General features: G+C 37.9%; 1 protein-coding gene across 4 annotated transcripts; it reads left to right on the forward strand.

Annotated features, from left to right (window-relative positions):
* Positions 1–10,896: 10,896 nt before the first annotated feature.
* On the forward strand, positions 10,897–17,643 carry LOC107873633 (delta(12)-acyl-lipid-desaturase). 4 transcript variants are annotated; one of them, XM_016720559.2, is made up of 2 exons: positions 10,897–11,218; positions 16,223–17,643. In XM_016720559.2, the coding sequence occupies exon 2, from the start codon at positions 16,253–16,255 to the stop codon at positions 17,405–17,407; it is 1,155 nt and encodes a 384-aa protein (XP_016576045.1). In that variant the 5' UTR covers positions 10,897–11,218; positions 16,223–16,252; the 3' UTR covers positions 17,408–17,643. The 4 variants fall into 4 exon arrangements, with proteins under 4 accessions (XP_016576045.1, XP_047252350.1, XP_016576054.1 ...); XM_047396394.1 differs by lacking the exon at positions 10,897–11,218 and adding an exon at positions 13,608–13,785; XM_016720568.2 differs by lacking the exon at positions 10,897–11,218 and adding an exon at positions 14,970–15,285.
* Positions 17,644–18,071: the final 428 nt, after the last annotated feature.

The following is an 18,071-nucleotide window of genomic DNA, read 5'->3' on the forward strand; positions in this document are numbered from 1 at the left end:
CCTAGGAATTTATCAATTTGCTCCTTCTCCAACTTGTTGTGTTGTTGAAACTGCTATGGACAAAAATGCTAAGATTTAGGGCTCTTCAATTGACCTTTCAAGCTCAAAAAAACTTTTGAATTTCTTATGGTCCCCCCTTTTACTTCTATTTTTGTCCCTTCCTCTTTCGGAATAATCCTTCTTGATACCAACTTGATCCTTCCTATTTTTGAAAGATTGGAATATTCCCAAGAATAAATAAGTACAACACCTTTTCCTTGGTTCATTTTGGATCAAACACACTATTTTTTAATGTTCTTCTTCAACAATATTTGAAGAACACGAGAATATTCAAAAATTGACCCTTATCCAAATGAACCCAGAATCCGATGAAATTCAAACTCTAAGCTCACTTCAACATCCCGAGCACAACCCACACATTTTTAAGCTCAAATTATCACCAAGTAAAGTTCGATTTGAGAACCCACCTTAAAGTTTCTTCAAAATCAAGCTCCAATAATGGTAGATTACTCAAATCTCCTCGGATTAAGTTTAACTCATAGATTTAGACTCTGGTATTAGGGAAAAAGAATCTAGTACTAGAAACTCAAAATAACACAAAAATCAAAAACTCAAAATTTGAAACCACCCTAAAAATGTGAACAAAATAAGTTTTTTTTTTTATTTTCAAGATAACAAACCCAAGACTAAAATCTTAGGAACGATCCTAAGCTTGGCTCTGATATCAAATGATATGTTCTAAACCATGAGGACTCAAATCTAAGACAGAAAAGTAAAAATAAAGGATAAATAGATGATAGATAAATAGATAGACACAAAGAAGATGAAAGAATCAAGAACTAAAGAGCATATTAAGCTCTAAAATCCTTAATTCAATAATCCACAAGAACCTAACTCATATGATGACCGTAAGAGAATCGATCGCTTTTATAACCACCGCTTCTAAATGAGATTTAACATTTGCTTTTCCAAACTCTTAAGACACTCTGAAAAAAGTTCATCATAATCAATATTCAGAAACAAGCCAAGGAAGAAAATGACCTAGGATTATCTATTTATAGTCTTAAGCTAAGATATTACATTAGACCTAAAAGTGGACCATAAATCAAGTGGGATGAGATGGAAAAGGCCTAATACAAAATGACCAATCTGTCCAAGGATGATGGTCCGTCAATGGTGTGATGGGTTTTTGACCCTTTCATCGCTCCCATCCAGTGTGTAGTCCCCCTTGGCCTTCATTTGACGGTCCAGGCAATTGTCAGTCACTAAAGTGACAGGTCGTCGCTCCTTCTGTCACTCCAAAAAGTGGGGTTCTTGTCATTTTGTCTCCCTCACTCAATCTCCATCACATGGAATCCTATTGTAGGCATCAAAGCAAGCTCCAAGCAATCTTCCAAACATGGAATTGCTCTTTTGTATGCTCAAAATGGTGTCCCCATGCATGTTCTTGTGCCTTCAATGTGACCAAGGCTTGATTCTTTATGTATTGGCCTTGAATGACATGTTCAAGGATGTTGATGTTGGTCAAGATTGTATCACATTCACAATCATCAAATAGATATAATGCAGTTTCATTACTATCAGTAGCATATTAATCACAAGAGTTTTCCTCTCCTCGCATTCCAATATGAGTCATTCTATTCTTAGTCAGTAGCTAATCCCGGTGAGCCAACCACAGAATAAATCTGTGTATTGATAGTACAATCCTTGTTCAAATCATTTCAACAACTTTCAATCTTTGAGAATGGCCAATCAATGGCATGTAACACATTGACATTGAATACTTGTCATTATTAGTCAGTCAATGATGATCTTGAATGTACTAGCTTTGCATTTTTAGTTTCAACTTGTGCAACACGTTTCAATTCCAATTACAGTCTACAAAAGGTGATTTAGTACAGAAATTATCCTCATTGTTCATATAAATACCATTTACCTATTTGACCTAGAATGTATCCTTCTTTTCCATCAATATCCAAATAAGCTTGCCAATAAAAGCCATATTCCAGTACTTGCATCTCTTGATGTTTAGGCCTGAAGATATCATCCCAAGCCACCATGGTTAACTTCTTCTTCCTTTCAGTACCCCTAAAGGAACTCCCTATATTGCTTATCAACTTTCTTAAACACACCCTTAGGAAGCAGGAACACAACACCCCAAAAATTATGCAAGGTGAACAGGACAGAGTTATTGATTTGCAGTTTGCCAGCATAATACAAATTTCTAGTTGAAATAATTCGATTTTGTTAGTAAGTTTTAGACTTAGTTGATGGTATTCAAATTGACAGTGGCAACACCAAAGTTAGACGGATCGTTATCTACCCTTCTTTGATCTCTGTTTCAGATACTACTATTGATCTTAACAAGATCCTTCATTTTACCTTGACATAAGACTAACTGTATTTACTACAAAATTCTTAACCTGGTTCTATTGAGGCCCCTGCTGTTGCTTAAGAACAAGCTTCCTACATTCTTCTTTCTTATATTCATATTTATGGCAATGTGCACATAAAGAAGGTTTCCAGTCGTATGTTACCTTCTGCACAATGACTTTACCTTTTTCATTCTTAATCATGACTTTCTTGGGTAGTTTACTCCCTGCCTTCACCTCCACCAACAACCTCACAAAACTTAACCCCAACTTCTTTTCAGTGTGCTTATCCACTATAAGAGGTCTGTCAACTAGATTACCAATTTTACTTAGTCCTTTAGGACTCCAGTGTTTGAAATTCAAGCCTGGTAACTTGATCCATATCAGATCGTCATCAATTTTTTTTTAAATTCCAATTCAGATGACCAAGCTTTGTCAATTAGTAGCTTGTTATCAAAGTGGTAAATGCCCCCTTTAAGGCTTTCAGTTTTCCATCTTCACTTTCAAGCCTCACTAATATAATACAATTTCATTCTATATAATTACCACTTTGTTAATACCAAAATTCTCCCAAATTCTTTGTATGAACCCGTTCAACACTTTACATGGGGATGCCCCCCCTCCAAACACATAGCAAATAATTGCATTCTGCCAGTACTCGATCTCTGTTTGAATATCCTTTAATCCTATCTCACCAATTAATCGATATCTGCTCAGGATTATGCATTTAAACTTAAAACCAACATTTGCAATTATATTGATATCAAAATCCTTCCAAATCGAGTGTACCTCAAGAGCTTTTCCACCATAAGTTCTCTCAGATTGAGTTTTAGCTAAGTGAACTTCATCCGCCCAAGAGAGCTTCGAACTCATCGTAGCAATACTATTTGTCTATTCTTGAATATGTTCCTTGGCTCTTGTAGGCTTAATTACCTCTGATGTTGGCATGATTCGACTAGGTTATACTATATTGTCATCAACTGTTCCATTACCTTTCTCGTTAATTCCACCACTCGGTTAACCAATCACCCTATTCCCTGACTTAACTCCTCCATCGGAGCAAACATCGTTGAATTCTTAGTCAGGGTCGTGTTCGTACGCCTTCTGCCCGTGGCTGACGCACGTTAAACTAACATGCATTGGGATAACTTTAGGTCTCACTATATTGTTAGTATTAAATAAGACAAATTTTTAAAATGTTCATTTATACTAATCAAGAAAATAATTGTACAAGTAACGGCTCTCTCTCTTCCTCCCTACCCTCTCTCTCGCTCGCACCGGTCACCGGCCCCCGTCGCCGTCGCCGACCGTCGGCGCCGACCCAACCTCCGGCCCCCGGCGCTGACCTCCGGCGTCGCCCTAACGGCTCTCTCTCTAACGGCTCTCTCTCTCTCTCTCTACCCTCTCTCCCTCTCTCTCACACAGGTCCCCGGTCCCCGGCGCCGTCGCTGACCTTCGGCGCCGACCCGACCCGACCGCCGGCCTCGACCTCCGATCTCCGGCGCCGACCCCCTTCGCCGCCACCCTCCGGCGTCGACCGCCGCTTCCCGCCACCCTCCGGCATCGACCCTCCGGCGCCGACCCTTCGGGTTCAGGGTCCCCGCTGTGCATCCCCCCCACCCCTCACCCTTACCTATCCTGTCCGTACCCCCCTCCCCCCCAGCGGGGCACACCATCCCTCTCCCCACCTCGGCCTTCAGCCAGCCAGCCGCCGCCCAGTCTACAGCCGCCACCCGTCGCTCCGTTTCCAGCAGCCGCAGCTCCAAGCGTAATCCGGTGACTTCTAACCTTTGTTATTTTCGTTATTTCATATTCCATTCTTAGTATTATGCTAGTAGTAGCCCCTGTACCTTGACTTGCGTGGAATTTGTGGACATTGTCTGTTGTCTGTTGTTGCTGTTGCTGTGGTCGTTTCTTCCACTGCTTGGGATTGGGTATTGGCTGGGAACCTGTATTTGGGGCGGTGGGTATTGAGTCCGGCGGTGTTTGCCCCCTAATTGAGTATAGTTTTGTTTCGGGAGTATTCCTTTGAATTTGTGTGAGCCTTGTATTTCCTTGCTGCTGCTTTGATACTACCACCGTGTATATCTGTATATTTTCCTATACTTTCGTGTAATTGTGGCTGTGGGCGGTAATGGGTGGATAGGGTCATGTCCGAGGGGGTTGGGGAGTAGGGCCGTGGTGGGGGCGGGGGATGAGGAGAGGGCGGGAGTGGAAGGGGGGCCAAGGTTTGGCCGCGGGGGGTAGTGGAGGGCGTGACGGTAGGCTGAGGGTTGGGTCTTGGAATATAGGGACCCTTTAGGGTAAGTCCATAGAGCTTGTGAAGATTCTTAGGAAGAGGAGGATCAACATTGCGTGTGTCCAAGAGACCAAATGGGTAGGGTCCAAGGCTAGGGATGTGGATGGTTACAAGCTGTGGTACTCTGGGAGCGACAGGCGTAGGAATGGAGTTGGCATCTTAGTAGATGAAGAGCTTAGAGGTCAGGTAGTGGAGGTGAAGAGGATCAACGATAGGTTGATGACTATTAAGTTGGTCGTTCGGGGGTTTACCCTGAACGTGTGTAGTGCTTATGCGCCGCAAGTGGGATCGGAGGGGGAGGAGAAGATGCGGTTTTGGGAGGCTTTGGAGGAGGTGGTGAGAGGCGTGCCTAGTTCGGAGAAGATTGTTGTAGCAGGGGATTTCAACGGGCACATCGGGGCGCTACCGGGAGGTTTTGGTGACGTGCATGGTGGTTTTGGTTTTGGGGAGAGAAATGAAGAGGGGGCGACCCTTCTGGAGTTTGTGAGGGCCTTTGGGCTGGTGGTGGTGAACTCGGGCTTCCCGAAGAAGGATGAGCACCTGATCACCTTTCGAAGCGCGGTAGCAAGGACTCAGATTGACTTTTTGTTGCTTAGGAAAGGGGATAGGGCGTTGTGTAAGGACTGTAAAGTCATCCCGAGTGAGAATCTTTCGACCCAGCATAGGCTCTTGGTTATGGATTTGGGTATAAAGAAGAATAGAAAGAGGAGGACTAAGGAGTGTAGACCGAGAATTAAGTGGGGCGGCCTGACGCCAGTGAATGCGTGGGAGATAGGGGAGAGGTTGGCGGGAATGGGGGTGTGGGAGTGTAGGGGGGATGTGGATAGTATGTAGGACAGGGCGGCAAGGTGCATCAGGGAGAATGCAAGTGAGGTGTTGGATGTTTCTAGGGGCCGGGCCAGGCACCATTGGAGGGATTGGTGGTGGAATGAAGAGGTGGAGAAGAAAGTGGGGACCAAGAAAGGGGCGTATGCTAAGTTGGTGGAAAGTAAGGACGAAGAGGAGAAGCGGGTAAACAGGAAAGAGTACAAGCTAGCGAGGAAGGAGGCAAAGTCAGCAGTCACGGCAGCTAAGACGGCTGTTTTTGAGAGCTTGTATGCAGGGCTACAGGAGAAAGGAGGGGAGAAAAAATTGTTTAGACTCGTTAAGGCTAGGGAGAGGAAGGGTCGTGACCTCGATCAGGTGAGGTGCATTAAGGGGGAGGACGGTAGAGTGTTGGTGGAGGACGGCCACATTAAGAAGAGATGGCAGTCGTATTTTCATAGGCTCTTGAATGACGAAGGGGATAGAGCTATTGTGTTAGGGGAACTGGATCACTCAGAGGAGTATCGGGATTTTAGCTATTGCAGACGTTTTAAGGTAGAAGAGGTTAGACAGGCTGTCCGCAGGATACGAAGGGGTAGGGCGACGGGGCCGGATGAGATACCGGTGGAGTTTTGGAAGTTCGTTGGAGAGGCTGGTGTAAGGTGGTTGACTGGACTGTTTAATGAAATCTTCAGGACGGCAAAGATGCCTGAGGCGTGGAGGTGGAGTACCATGGTCCCTCTCTATAAGAATAAGGGGGACATTCAGAGTTGCAATAACTATAGGGGGATTAAGTTATTGAGTCACTCTATGAAGATCTGGGAGAGAGTGGTCGAGGTGAGGCTAAGACGGATAGTGTCTATTTCGGTAAACCAGTTCGGATTTATGCCCGGCCGCTCGACGACGGAGGCAATCCACCTGGTGCGGAGGTTGGTGGAGCAGTATAGGGAGAGGAAAAAGGATCTACACATAGTGTTTATCGACCTGGAGAAGGCATACGACAAAGTCCCCAGGGAGGTGCTTTGGAGATGCTTGGAGGTGAGTGGAGTACCACTGGCATATACCAGAGTAATTAAGGATATGTATGATGGAGCGAAAACCCAGGTGAGGACGGCGGGAGGGGACTCAGAGCATTTCACTGTCCTGACAGGATTGCATCAGGGATCTACTCTTAGTTCCTTTTTGTTTGTGTTGGTGATGGATGTGTTGACGCGGCGCATTCAAGGGGAGGTGCCATGGTGTATGCTTTTTGCAGATGATATAGTTCTGATAGATGAGACTCGAGGGGGTGTGAGTGACAAATTAGAGGTGTGGAGGCAAACTCTTGAGTCTAAAGGGTTCAGGGTGAGCAGAAGCAAGACAGAGTATGTGAAATGCAAGTTTAATGACGTGAGGCGGGAGAATGAGGTAGTAGTGAAGCTGGAAGCACAGGAGGTATGTAAGAGGGATAAGTTCAAGTATCTTGGGTCCGTGATCCAGAGTAACGGTGATATTGACGAGGATGTCTCGCACCGTATTGGGGCAGGATGGATGAAGTGGAAACTCGCGTCGGGGGTGCTGTGTGATAAGAAGGTGCCGCCCAAGCTTAAAGGCAAATTCTACAAGGTAGTAGTCCGTCCGGCCTTGTTGTATGGAGCGGAGTGTTGGCCAGTTAAGAACTCCCACATCCAAAAAATGAAGGTGGCAGAAATGCGGATGTTGCGCTGGATGTGTGGACTGACTAGAGGGGATAGAGTTCAGAATGAGACTATCCGGGAGAAGGTTGGTGTGACTTCAGTGGAGTGCAAGATGCGGGAAGCACGATTGAGATGGTTCGGATACGTGAAGAGGAGGGGCATGGATGCCCCGGTCCGTAGGTGTGAGAGGCTAGCGTTGGATGGTTTTAGGCGGGGTAGGGGTAGGCCGAAGAAGTACTGGGGTGAGGTGATTAGGCGGGACATGGAACAGTTACAGCTCACCGAGGACATGACCCTAGATAGGAAGGTCTGGAGGGCGCGAATTTCGGCAGAGGATTAGGGCCAGTTTGGATCGCTAGTGTAGGGAATTACTTGGTGGGGGTTTTATTCCTGTTATGATTCCGTGTTCCGTGTTCCATGTTCTATTACGAATCTGTGTGCTTTCCTCTGCTTTCCTCTGTTTTATATTACTTATGGGTGCCGTATTTATGTTATGTAATCTGCTTCTGTGCTTTACTATGTGTTTGTGTGGTATCTCGTGCCTTGAGCCGGGGGTCTATCGGAAACAACCTTTCTACTTCATCAGAGGTAGAGGTATGGACTGCGTACATCTTACCCCCCCCAGACCCCACTAGGTGGGAATACACTGGGTTGTTTGTTGTTGTTGTTGTTGTAGTATGAGAGTAATGCAAAATAAAATTGAGGAAGTATTTTTAGTTTAAGATCACAAACTAAAATTAAACATACTCCTTATATTTTCTTTTACTTGGTTCTACCTACTTGGGACATCCCTAAAAAAAATTTTAATTAGATATGTATTTTATTAAATTAATCTTATTAATAATTTTTTGTAATTCTAAATTTGATTAATTTATATGGATGTTTAATACTAAGGATAATATGTGAAAGAAGTAATAAAATTCTCTTGGTCAGCGTAAATAAACAAGTAAAAATTTTTATAACTGTAGTGTCAGACTTAATTTTTGCGCATCTCGACTTAATCCGTGAGATATCTGACACTTTTCACCAGCAACAGATGTCAGATAACTTTGTCCACTAAGATTAGGGCTTGAAAATCACCTAGTTTTTTTTTATCTAGACTTAAATTTGAAGTTGAGACCTCAGATTCTCAATCCACTTCATTAATCACAAGACCACACCCATGAATGAAAATATACAAATAAATTTCAACATGAATATTTCATATATTAGACAAATACTTTCTCTGTCCAATAACACTTATCCACCATATTAAAAATAGATGTCCAACAATACTTATTCAATTTGAAAAATCAATAGATAATTTATCTTTTTCTATCTATTTTACTATTGCTATAAAATATTATTCATTACTCAATGCTTATCTCAACGTATTACATTAATTATATTTAAAGGGTTATATACTAAAATTACATCTATTTTTTATTACTCCTTATAGACCGTTTGACCAAACTTATTTTTCTTAAAAATGCATATTTTAAAAAATTGAAGTGTTTGATCGAATTTTGAAAAAAATAATGCCTCACAGGAGTTAGGAGTAGCATATATCAGTTATTCATCAATTTTTTTTTAAAAAACTTTTCCCCAACACACTTTTTAAAAAGCACTTCTGAAAAAAAATGTGTATTTTAAAAATTTTGATCAAACACTAATTATTACTCAAAATTAATTTTTAAATTTATTAATCAAAAATGATTATCTCTCGCCAAATATTTTTTTTAAAAAAAATAGTATAAAAATTTGACTAAACAAACTATTAACTTGTATATCAAATAAATAATTAATGAATATTATTGAATAAAAAAATAAATTAAAACATCTATTTTCTCATGAGTGGGGAACCTAAATATGCCACCATATTTAAAAAGGAATCAATTTATGCCACTGATTTAAAAAGTTACAAAAATAGATTGTTTGTACAAAATAAGTGCACAATATCCTCTTTTCCATCTTGACACCGTTAAAATAGGATAGTGCACTTAATGCGTGCACTGTCCATTTTTTATATGGATAATGCACTTAATGCACAATTCATATTTTATGGATAGTGCACTAAATGTGCACTATCCATTTTTTTTTATGAATAATGCATTAAATAAGTGCACTATTCATTTATTTTATGAATAATGCACTCAAAAAGTACACTATAAATTATTTTTGATATATTGCACTTGTTTTGTGCATTATTTTCCTTTTTCTATAGTTTAGTGCATTTTTTTAGTACACTATTCATAAAATAAATGGATAGTGCATTAAAAAAGTGCACTATCAATTATTTTGATATCTACACTTCTTTTGTGAGATGAAATTTTATGTATTTTATTGTGAGATAAAATTTTAAATTTTTATAATACCAAATTGTAACATAACGTACCATGTAAAAAGTTACGTATTTGTATGTCAATTAATGGTGTAATTTTTTGTGAGATGAAATTTTACGTATTTTATTTTGAGATAACATCTTACAACTCATTACAAATAACACATTACGCCAAATTTCAATGAAAAGTTGGTTTGATATTAGAAAAATAAAAAATAAGAGAATTTCAAAAAATCCTGCAAAAGTATTTGGGTGCTATACAGATTTATCCGGGGAAAAAATGGTATGGTCGAATTCATCCCTTAGAAAATAAACCTATTTCTATTTATCATGATTTACAAATTGGTGGACGCATCATTGCAGGAGAAACATACTCCTCTAAGCTGGTGATTTTATTATTTGGGGAGAAACACTTCAGTGGACTCAACTATATTCTAAACGGTGTAATTATGAGGTGTTATGTCGATGGCATGGTTTGACCGTTCCACAGGCACAGTACGCGACATTTCAGATATGTAAATTCAGGGATGATGCACAAGTTATTGAACACTTGAATAAGAAATTATCAGAAATGGAAAAAGCATTATAGTTTTTTCATGCATTAGATGATCCTATCTTTCAAGGAGCATATGAAGAGGAGCATTAAAAAGTACTTGAAAGTCAGAGACTATATCGAGATTCTACCTATTCAGTATATCTAATTGTTAACGAATGGATAGACCTTCAAAAACATTTACCCCAAACATTAAATTTTGGAGTGCCATATTGTTGTATAAACTAATTGAGTTTAGTTGAGTCAACACAACATGAATTCGACGTAGTTCCTGAAACTGACGAAGAAGATATGTAATTTTTTACATTGTACGTTATGTTGCAATTTGGTGTTATAAAAAAATTAAACTTTCATCTCAAAATAAAATACGTAAAATTTCATCTCATAAAAAATTACACCATTTATTGACATATAAATATGTAACTTTTTACATTGTACGTTATGTTGCAATTTGATATTATAAGAAAAATAAAATTTCACCTTACAATCAAATAAGGAAAATTTCATCTCCCAAAAAAAATACAAGATATCAAAATAATGGATACTGCACTTTTTTAATGCACTATCCATTTATTTTATGAATAGTGCATTAAAAAAATATACTATACTATAGAAAAAGGAGAATAATGCATAAAAAAAGTACAATATATGAAAAATAATTGATAATGTATATTTTTAATGCATTATCCATAAATTAAATGGATGGTGTATTTATTTAATACACTATTAAAAAATAAATAATACACTATCTATATAAAAAATGAATAAACAGTTCATTTTTATAACTTTTTAAATTAATGACACAAATTAATTTTTTTTTTAATTATGATGGCATATTTAGGTTGGCACTCTTTTCTCATAGATGCTAAAGTAAAATGAAACTACTTGAGAAAAGGCCAAGATATTTTTGAGAAAAACGAAGATCTAAAATGACGTGTTGAATAACCAATAATTTTCTAACACGTGAACGAGTTGAGAACTCATTACGTTTAAAGCATGCAGGTGTGTGTATGTGCGTGTGTGATATGTAAACAAGTACCTTTGCCTATATATATTTACACCCACTCCTTTTCTAGGATTCCTCATTAAAATATTCTCTCTTTCTTTCACTTAAACAGAAGAGAGGGAGAGGGGGGAGAGAGAGAGGGAGTGTCTGGGGAAGAGGGTGTTTTTGCTCTTCTTTAGAATCTCGAGGTAATTATTTATTTTTTTTTATTTTCAAGAATCTTTTTATTTTGAAAAAAATAAATTCTTTTTGATTTGATATTGATTGATTTGTTGTGGGGTTTTTCAGGAATGATTTTTTGATTGATTTTGGTGTGTTTATGGAGGAAAAATCAGATTTTTTGATTGATTTTAGTGTGTTAATGGTGGAAAATCAGTATTTATTCACCTGCATTTTGAGAAAAAAAATGAAGTTCTTTTTGATTTGATATTGATTGAGGTTGATTGATTTGTTGTGGGGTTTTTCAGGGATGATTTTTTGATTTATTTTTGATGGGAAAGTTGATTTTTTGATTGATTTTGGTGAATTTTAGCTCCAAGAATATCTATTTATTCATCTGCATTGTGTAATTTTGATTTCATATGGTCTTTTAATTGATTTTTGTGTTTTTTTGGTAAAAAAAATCAGATTTTTTGGATCCAAGAATGTCCATTTATTGTGATTTTTTATTTTTTTCAAGAATATTTTTGAAAAAAATAAAATAAATTATTTTTGATTTGAGGTTGATTGATTTGCTGTGGGGTTTTCAGGGATGATTTTTTGATTGATTTTGGTGTGTTAATGGTGGAATCAGTATTTATTCACCTGCATTTTGAAATTTTGATTTCTAATGGGTCTTTTTTTAATTGATTTTTGTGTGTTTATGGTGGAAGAATCTTTTTTTTTTTTTTTGATTTGATTAGTGCTTGATTCGTTGTGGGTATTTTCTGGGGTGATTTTTTTTTGGCTACTTTTTGTTTGAAAAATCAGATTTTCTGATTGATTTTGGTTGAAAAATCAGATTTTTTAGCTCCAAGAATATTTATTTATTCACCTACATTCTGAAATTTTGATTTCATATGTTTTTTTAGATTGATTTTTGGGTGTTTATGGTGGAAAAATGAGATTTTTTTGGATCCAAGAATGTCCATTTATTGTGATTTGGGGATTTAATTTGGTGTGTTTACGGTGGAAAAATTAGTTTTTTTTAGCTCCAAGAGTATTTATTTATTCACATGCATTTTTTAAATTTTGATTTCATATGGGGTTTTTAAATTGATTTTTGTGTGTTTATGGTCGAAGTATCACAGTTTTTTGGATCCAAGAATCTCCATTTATTGTGATTTTTTTAGATTTAATTTGGTGTGTGTTTATGCTGGAAAAAAATCAGATTTTTTTTTTCTCCAAGAATGTCTATTTATTCATCTCGATTTCATTGGTTTTTTTTTTCTCTGGGATGAAATTTTCTTTGATTTTTGTGTTTTTATGGTAACAAATTTAGTGTTTTATTGAAATTTTTATTTGATATTGGATTGATTTTTGTGTGTTTATGCACCTAAATTTGATTTTTTTTTAAAAAAAATTTGATTGATTGTGTTTATTTTATGGTGAAAAATCAGATTGTTATGCTCCAAGAATCTCCATTAATTCACCTGTTTTTGTGGGGGGGTTTTTGGGATGAATTATTTTTTACTGTTTTTTTGTGGAAATGTTAGCTGTATTATTGTTTTTATCATCCAGATCTGTAATGGGTATCACTTAGTATTGTAAAAAATATGAATGGCATCTCTAAATTCTTACTATTAAAATTTTATTTATTGTCTTTATGTATGAATTTTTGCATGCATGAGCCTCTTGTGTTTGTTATTTGTTTGGGTGATTGGTATAATATTTTAATTGTTTTTGGTCTAACATGAGAATTTGAGTAAGTTAATAGGGGTACAAAGTTGAAAGTTTCAACCTTTTGTGGTGGCTACTATAGTCCAAATCTAAATATTAATTTATGTCAATCATAGTCATTGATAGTGGAAGATAGTGTTAAAAAAAATATAAAAAAAAATGACTATGTATTTATTTGACTTCTTTGTGATTTGTTTGCTTTAGATATTTCATTTTCTTTAATCATTTAATTTGGACTTGAATTGATTTTGATTTGTCCAAATCTTTGTATTGGTTGGTGGGATTTTGACATAATCTTTCTTTTTTTCATCTAAAGAGAAAAAAAAGTGTCACATAATTTACAAAGTTTTCTACTTTTGAACTTTTTTTCTATTTCACATGAATCAATTGATACTGTACCTGTTAGTGGATTGAAAAATTATTTGGGGTACGAAACATTCCGTGTTGGTAGGATCCAGTAAGTAAAGGGTCACTGCTTCCATGGCTCAAACTAGTATTTTATAGGTTACACGGGGACAACTTTATCTTTGCTCCTAGTGTGAAAAGTAAAATTTATAATTGATTAGATTCAATGTACCCATTTTTATGAAATGATTTGTTATTGGATAAAATTATATTTTATTGGTAGAGCCACCTAAGTTTTGCCATAGGTTCTTTGTATCTTATTACCTTAGGATGGGGACATATGAATTTTAAAGAATACTTAGGAATTGTCAGAGCTGTACTCCTTTGAATGGTCAAGTTGTGCTTATAGAGTGGTATTGTAGCTTGGACGATACTACAATGGGGTTCGAATTAGTTTGTGCGCATCTTTGACTGTCCTAGTTGTTTGTGAACCAGGTTTTCGCCCACTTCCCACCAAGCCTTAGGCACATAGGTAAAAATCATCTTTCAATTTGGGGTTGGTTGATATAAAGCGTGTAAAGGAAAAATATTACTTTCTTTAATCTTATGGAAGTCTTGGAGTAATTGGTAAAATTGTCGTCACGTGATTAGTGACCAATCACGGGTTCAAGACTTGAAAGCAACCTCTTGCAGAAATGTATGGTAAGGCTGCGTACAGTACTCTTGTGCTGTGCTGGAGCCCGTCCTCGGACCTTGCACATCGCGAGAGCTTTAGTGCACCGAGCGGTCCTTTGTTTGTAATCTTTGAAATCTTGTTGGAATTACTCTATTTTCTACTTACCACCATAAAAAAATCCTTTTTTTTTTTTTCGCTCTTTTCTGCTCTATAATTAATATATGAGAGTTTAGTGATCCTAGCACTCCCCAGACCCCACTAGGTGGGAATACACTGGGTTTGTTGTTGTTGTTATCGTCTAGTGGTCCTAGCACATCGCTAATTAAATTTACACAGTCATTTTTGTTGAGTTGAACAAGACTAATTTAAATTGTTGTGTCTATGTTGTCACATCATTGTTGCATTTTGTTGAATTTTAAGTAACTGGAAAGAAAAGTACAATGACGTGTAGAAACATAAGTTACATGTTTAAGTTGTCTCAGAAAAAAAATCAACTCTACTAATATTAGATATTGGAACTTAATTAAGATGTTAATCATGTCAATTGTGGCAACTCTGATTGTTGAGTGTTGTTTGGTTGATAGTGTTGAATAAAATCGGTAGATTGATTTGTCTAATATTCTACTGAGACAATGGTTGATAGTGTTGAATAATAACCGTAGATTGATTTGTGTAATATTCTACTTACACGTTGGTTGATAGTGTCTGGAGATTGATTTGTCTAATATTCTACTTAGACGTTAATAATATCTGCAGATTGATTTGTCTAATATTCTACTTAGACGTTCGTTGATAGTGTTGAATAGTATCTGTTGATTGATTTGTTTAATATTCTACTTACGGCCGAGTTTGACAGTAGTATTATTTTGACTAATTATTTGCCTACAGCTTGTGAGAAAACATTAATTTTTTAGCATAGTCCATGATTGAGATGTTTTGATTTTGTTGGGGCCTAAAAGTTTGGTGAGTTGTCTATTGTGTTTTTTATGCATGTGAAGAGCTTTTTCTTGAAGGAACTCATATGCTAAGTTGCTCGGACTCTCCAAAAATATTGCCACATTCATGTCGGATCCTTTAAAAATACAGAATAACTTAGCTCATGCGTATATCTTTCTTGCCCAATTGTTTATATGTGGAAATTGGCCTAACATGCTTTAGGCTTTAGGTACAATCTACTTGATGTTTAAGTGATGACATATAAATGACTGATGCCAGCTTTCTTTTTGCCCATACTTAAGTTAGTTGCATATGTGTATATATATACATGTATCTAATGTACATATGTAACATTGGTTCCGAAGGAAAGATTTATATTCGTTCGCACCTTCTTCCTATTCGATAGAAGGGCCATTGGAGGTGAGGTTAGGGGCTTTTACATACATATGCGTGTGTGTGTATACATCTTAGCTAATTTATATATGTTGCTTTGGTCTCTCTTCGTGTGGTTTTAATCTTTATGATTTCAGACATTATAAACTTCATTTCTTTTAAGCTTATAGTAATCCGTGTCATGAAATTATAATTCATCATTTTCATTCTTGGAAATTTGTGGTTATGACTAATGTTTTCGCCTTTACGCAATTACTCTAATGGTCAAAAGCGCACCGAAGTAATCCCTTGTTTGGAGTTTCATTTATGGACTCTGTGGTGTGTGAGTTTCCTACCTGGACGGTCACCAATTATCTATCAAAACACAGCTCAGCTATCAATGTTTACTTTTTCTACTTGAACGATGGTCAAATGTGGGGAACGATTGATAGTTGGAGATGCGTTTTGATAAATAGGTGTGTTTTTGACCTTTTCACTCAATAAAAATCATAGGTCGTACGGACCTACAGAGGATTGGGTGGGGGCTGTTGGGGAGAAAAGTAGAAAACAACTTATGCTGATGGAATATTTTGCTTCTTTGACATGATTTCTACTTTTATTTTCATGACTGTGACTTGACATGTTCATTTATTAGCTGTAATGGATTCAGAGTTTTTGTTTACTGTGTGGTTACAACTTCTTGCATTGTGCAAGTTGTGGCCTACTTTGTTATTGTGGCTTGAAGTGGTCTTTTCTCCATGTTTTACTGTTTCGTTGACGGATAGGCAATTTCTGGCCTCAATTCTGTTTTGGAATTTTATGTGGACCCTGTTGCTATGGTCCTCATGTTTTTGTCAGTAGATTGAATTGTTGATTTCGTATTTATTTCCTGCCAATGATAGTTTGGTCTCTTAAATATGCATTCATCGGTTTACTTGTATTAGATGAACCTTGAAAAGAAGCAAACCTAATGTACTGTTTGCAGGTTTGGGATTGAAGCGGCAGCGTAGCGAAAATGGGGGCCGGTGGTCGTATGTCTGCTCCAAACGGCAAGACTGAAGAAAAGACAAACCCTCTTCAAAAGGTGCCAACCTCAAAGCCTCCTTTCTCCGTTGGTGATGTCAAGAAAGCCATTCCACCTCACTGCTTTCAGAGGTCTCTTGTTCGCTCGTTCTCCTATGTTGTGTATGACCTCATTCTCGTCGCCATCATGTACTACGTCGCCACCACTTACATCAACCTCCTTCCATCCCCGTATAGCTACATTGCATGGCCTATTTACTGGATCTGCCAGGGTTGTGTTTGCACTGGTATTTGGGTTATCGCCCATGAATGTGGCCACCATGCCTTCAGTGATTACCAATTGGTTGATGACACCGTTGGGCTTATCCTTCACTCTGCTCTGATGGTGCCGTACTTCTCTTGGAAATATAGTCATCGGCGCCATCACTCCAACACTGGCTCCCTCGAGCGTGATGAGGTCTTTGTGCCTAAGCCTAAATCCCAGCTCGGATGGTATTCCAAGTACTTGAACAATCCTCCTGGCAGGGTTATCACACTCACCATCACCCTCACTCTTGGTTGGCCGTTGTACTTGGCCTTCAATGTATCCGGCAGACATTATGACCGATTTGCTTGTCACTATGACCCTTATGGCCCAATCTACAACAACCGCGAGAGGCTACAAATCTTCCTGTCCGATGCCGGAGTTCTTGGAGCTAGTTATCTTCTATATCGTATTGCCTTAGTGAAAGGGCTAGCTTGGCTAGTGTGCATCTACGGCGTTCCCCTCCTCATCGTGAACGGTTTCCTTGTCCTGATCACCTATTTGCAGCACACTCACCCATCATTGCCTCACTATGACTCAACCGAGTGGGACTGGCTAAGGGGAGCACTGGCAACCTGCGACAGAGACTACGGCGTTCTAAACAAAGTCTTCCACAACATCACCGACACTCACGTGGTGCACCATCTGTTCTCAAACATGCCACACTACCACGCGATGGAAGCAACCAAAGCAGTCAAGCCATTACTCGGAGACTACTACCAATTCGATGGAACCCCGGTTGTCAAAGCAATGTGGAGGGAGGCAAAGGAGTGCATCTACGTTGAGAAAGACGAAGCAGCAGCTCAAGGCAAAGGCATTTTCTGGTACAAAAACCAGCTCTGAACTCTCTGTGGTATTAAGGTGCTGTTTGGTCTTGAATTTAAATTTAAGGTTTATTTAGCTAGTGTTTTGTGCTTTTAGGATGGGGGGGTCTATGTTTGATGAAACTGAGTATAATAAAAGGAAATCAAAACTAGAAATATATCAGAGGAACAAAGTGCATCCTCTACCTCCTTTTAGTATGTAACTTTTGTGTAATGAACTACCAGTTTCTAATTAAGTGGTTGTTTTTGTGTCTACTATTGGTCTTGTACTTTAAGATGCATTGTGCAAATTTTTTATGTTACTGTTTTAAACTGTGCAATAGGATATAGGAACAAGTTGTTTAAGGATTAAACATTACTAGCAAATGTTGTTTGATGCACAAAGTATTCCGCATTAACATAGGGAACCAAATTGATCAGTAGCAAATGTTGTTTGATGCACAAATTATTTTGCGTTCACATAGGGAACCAGAAAGGGATCATATCCAAGTATGCGATATGAGACAATTTTACGGTTGCTTTGATTATTACGGTTGCTTTGATTATTTGATGCCATAACGTATTCCGCGTTCACATAAGGAATCAAAATGGACCAGTAGCAAAGGTTGTTTCATGCATAAAGTATTTTGCGTTCACATAGGGAATTAGAAAGGATCGTATCCAAGTAGTGTGATATGTCTCGC

Source organism: Capsicum annuum, chromosome 1 (assembly GCF_002878395.1).
Source record: "Capsicum annuum cultivar UCD-10X-F1 chromosome 1, UCD10Xv1.1, whole genome shotgun sequence".
Classification (NCBI taxonomy): domain Eukaryota; kingdom Viridiplantae; phylum Streptophyta; class Magnoliopsida; order Solanales; family Solanaceae; genus Capsicum; species Capsicum annuum.

Coding starts and splice junctions, on each gene's coding strand:
- LOC107873633 (XM_016720559.2), top strand. CDS start 16,253: ATGGGGGCCGGTGGTCGTATGTCTGCTCCAAACGGCAAGACTGAAGAA.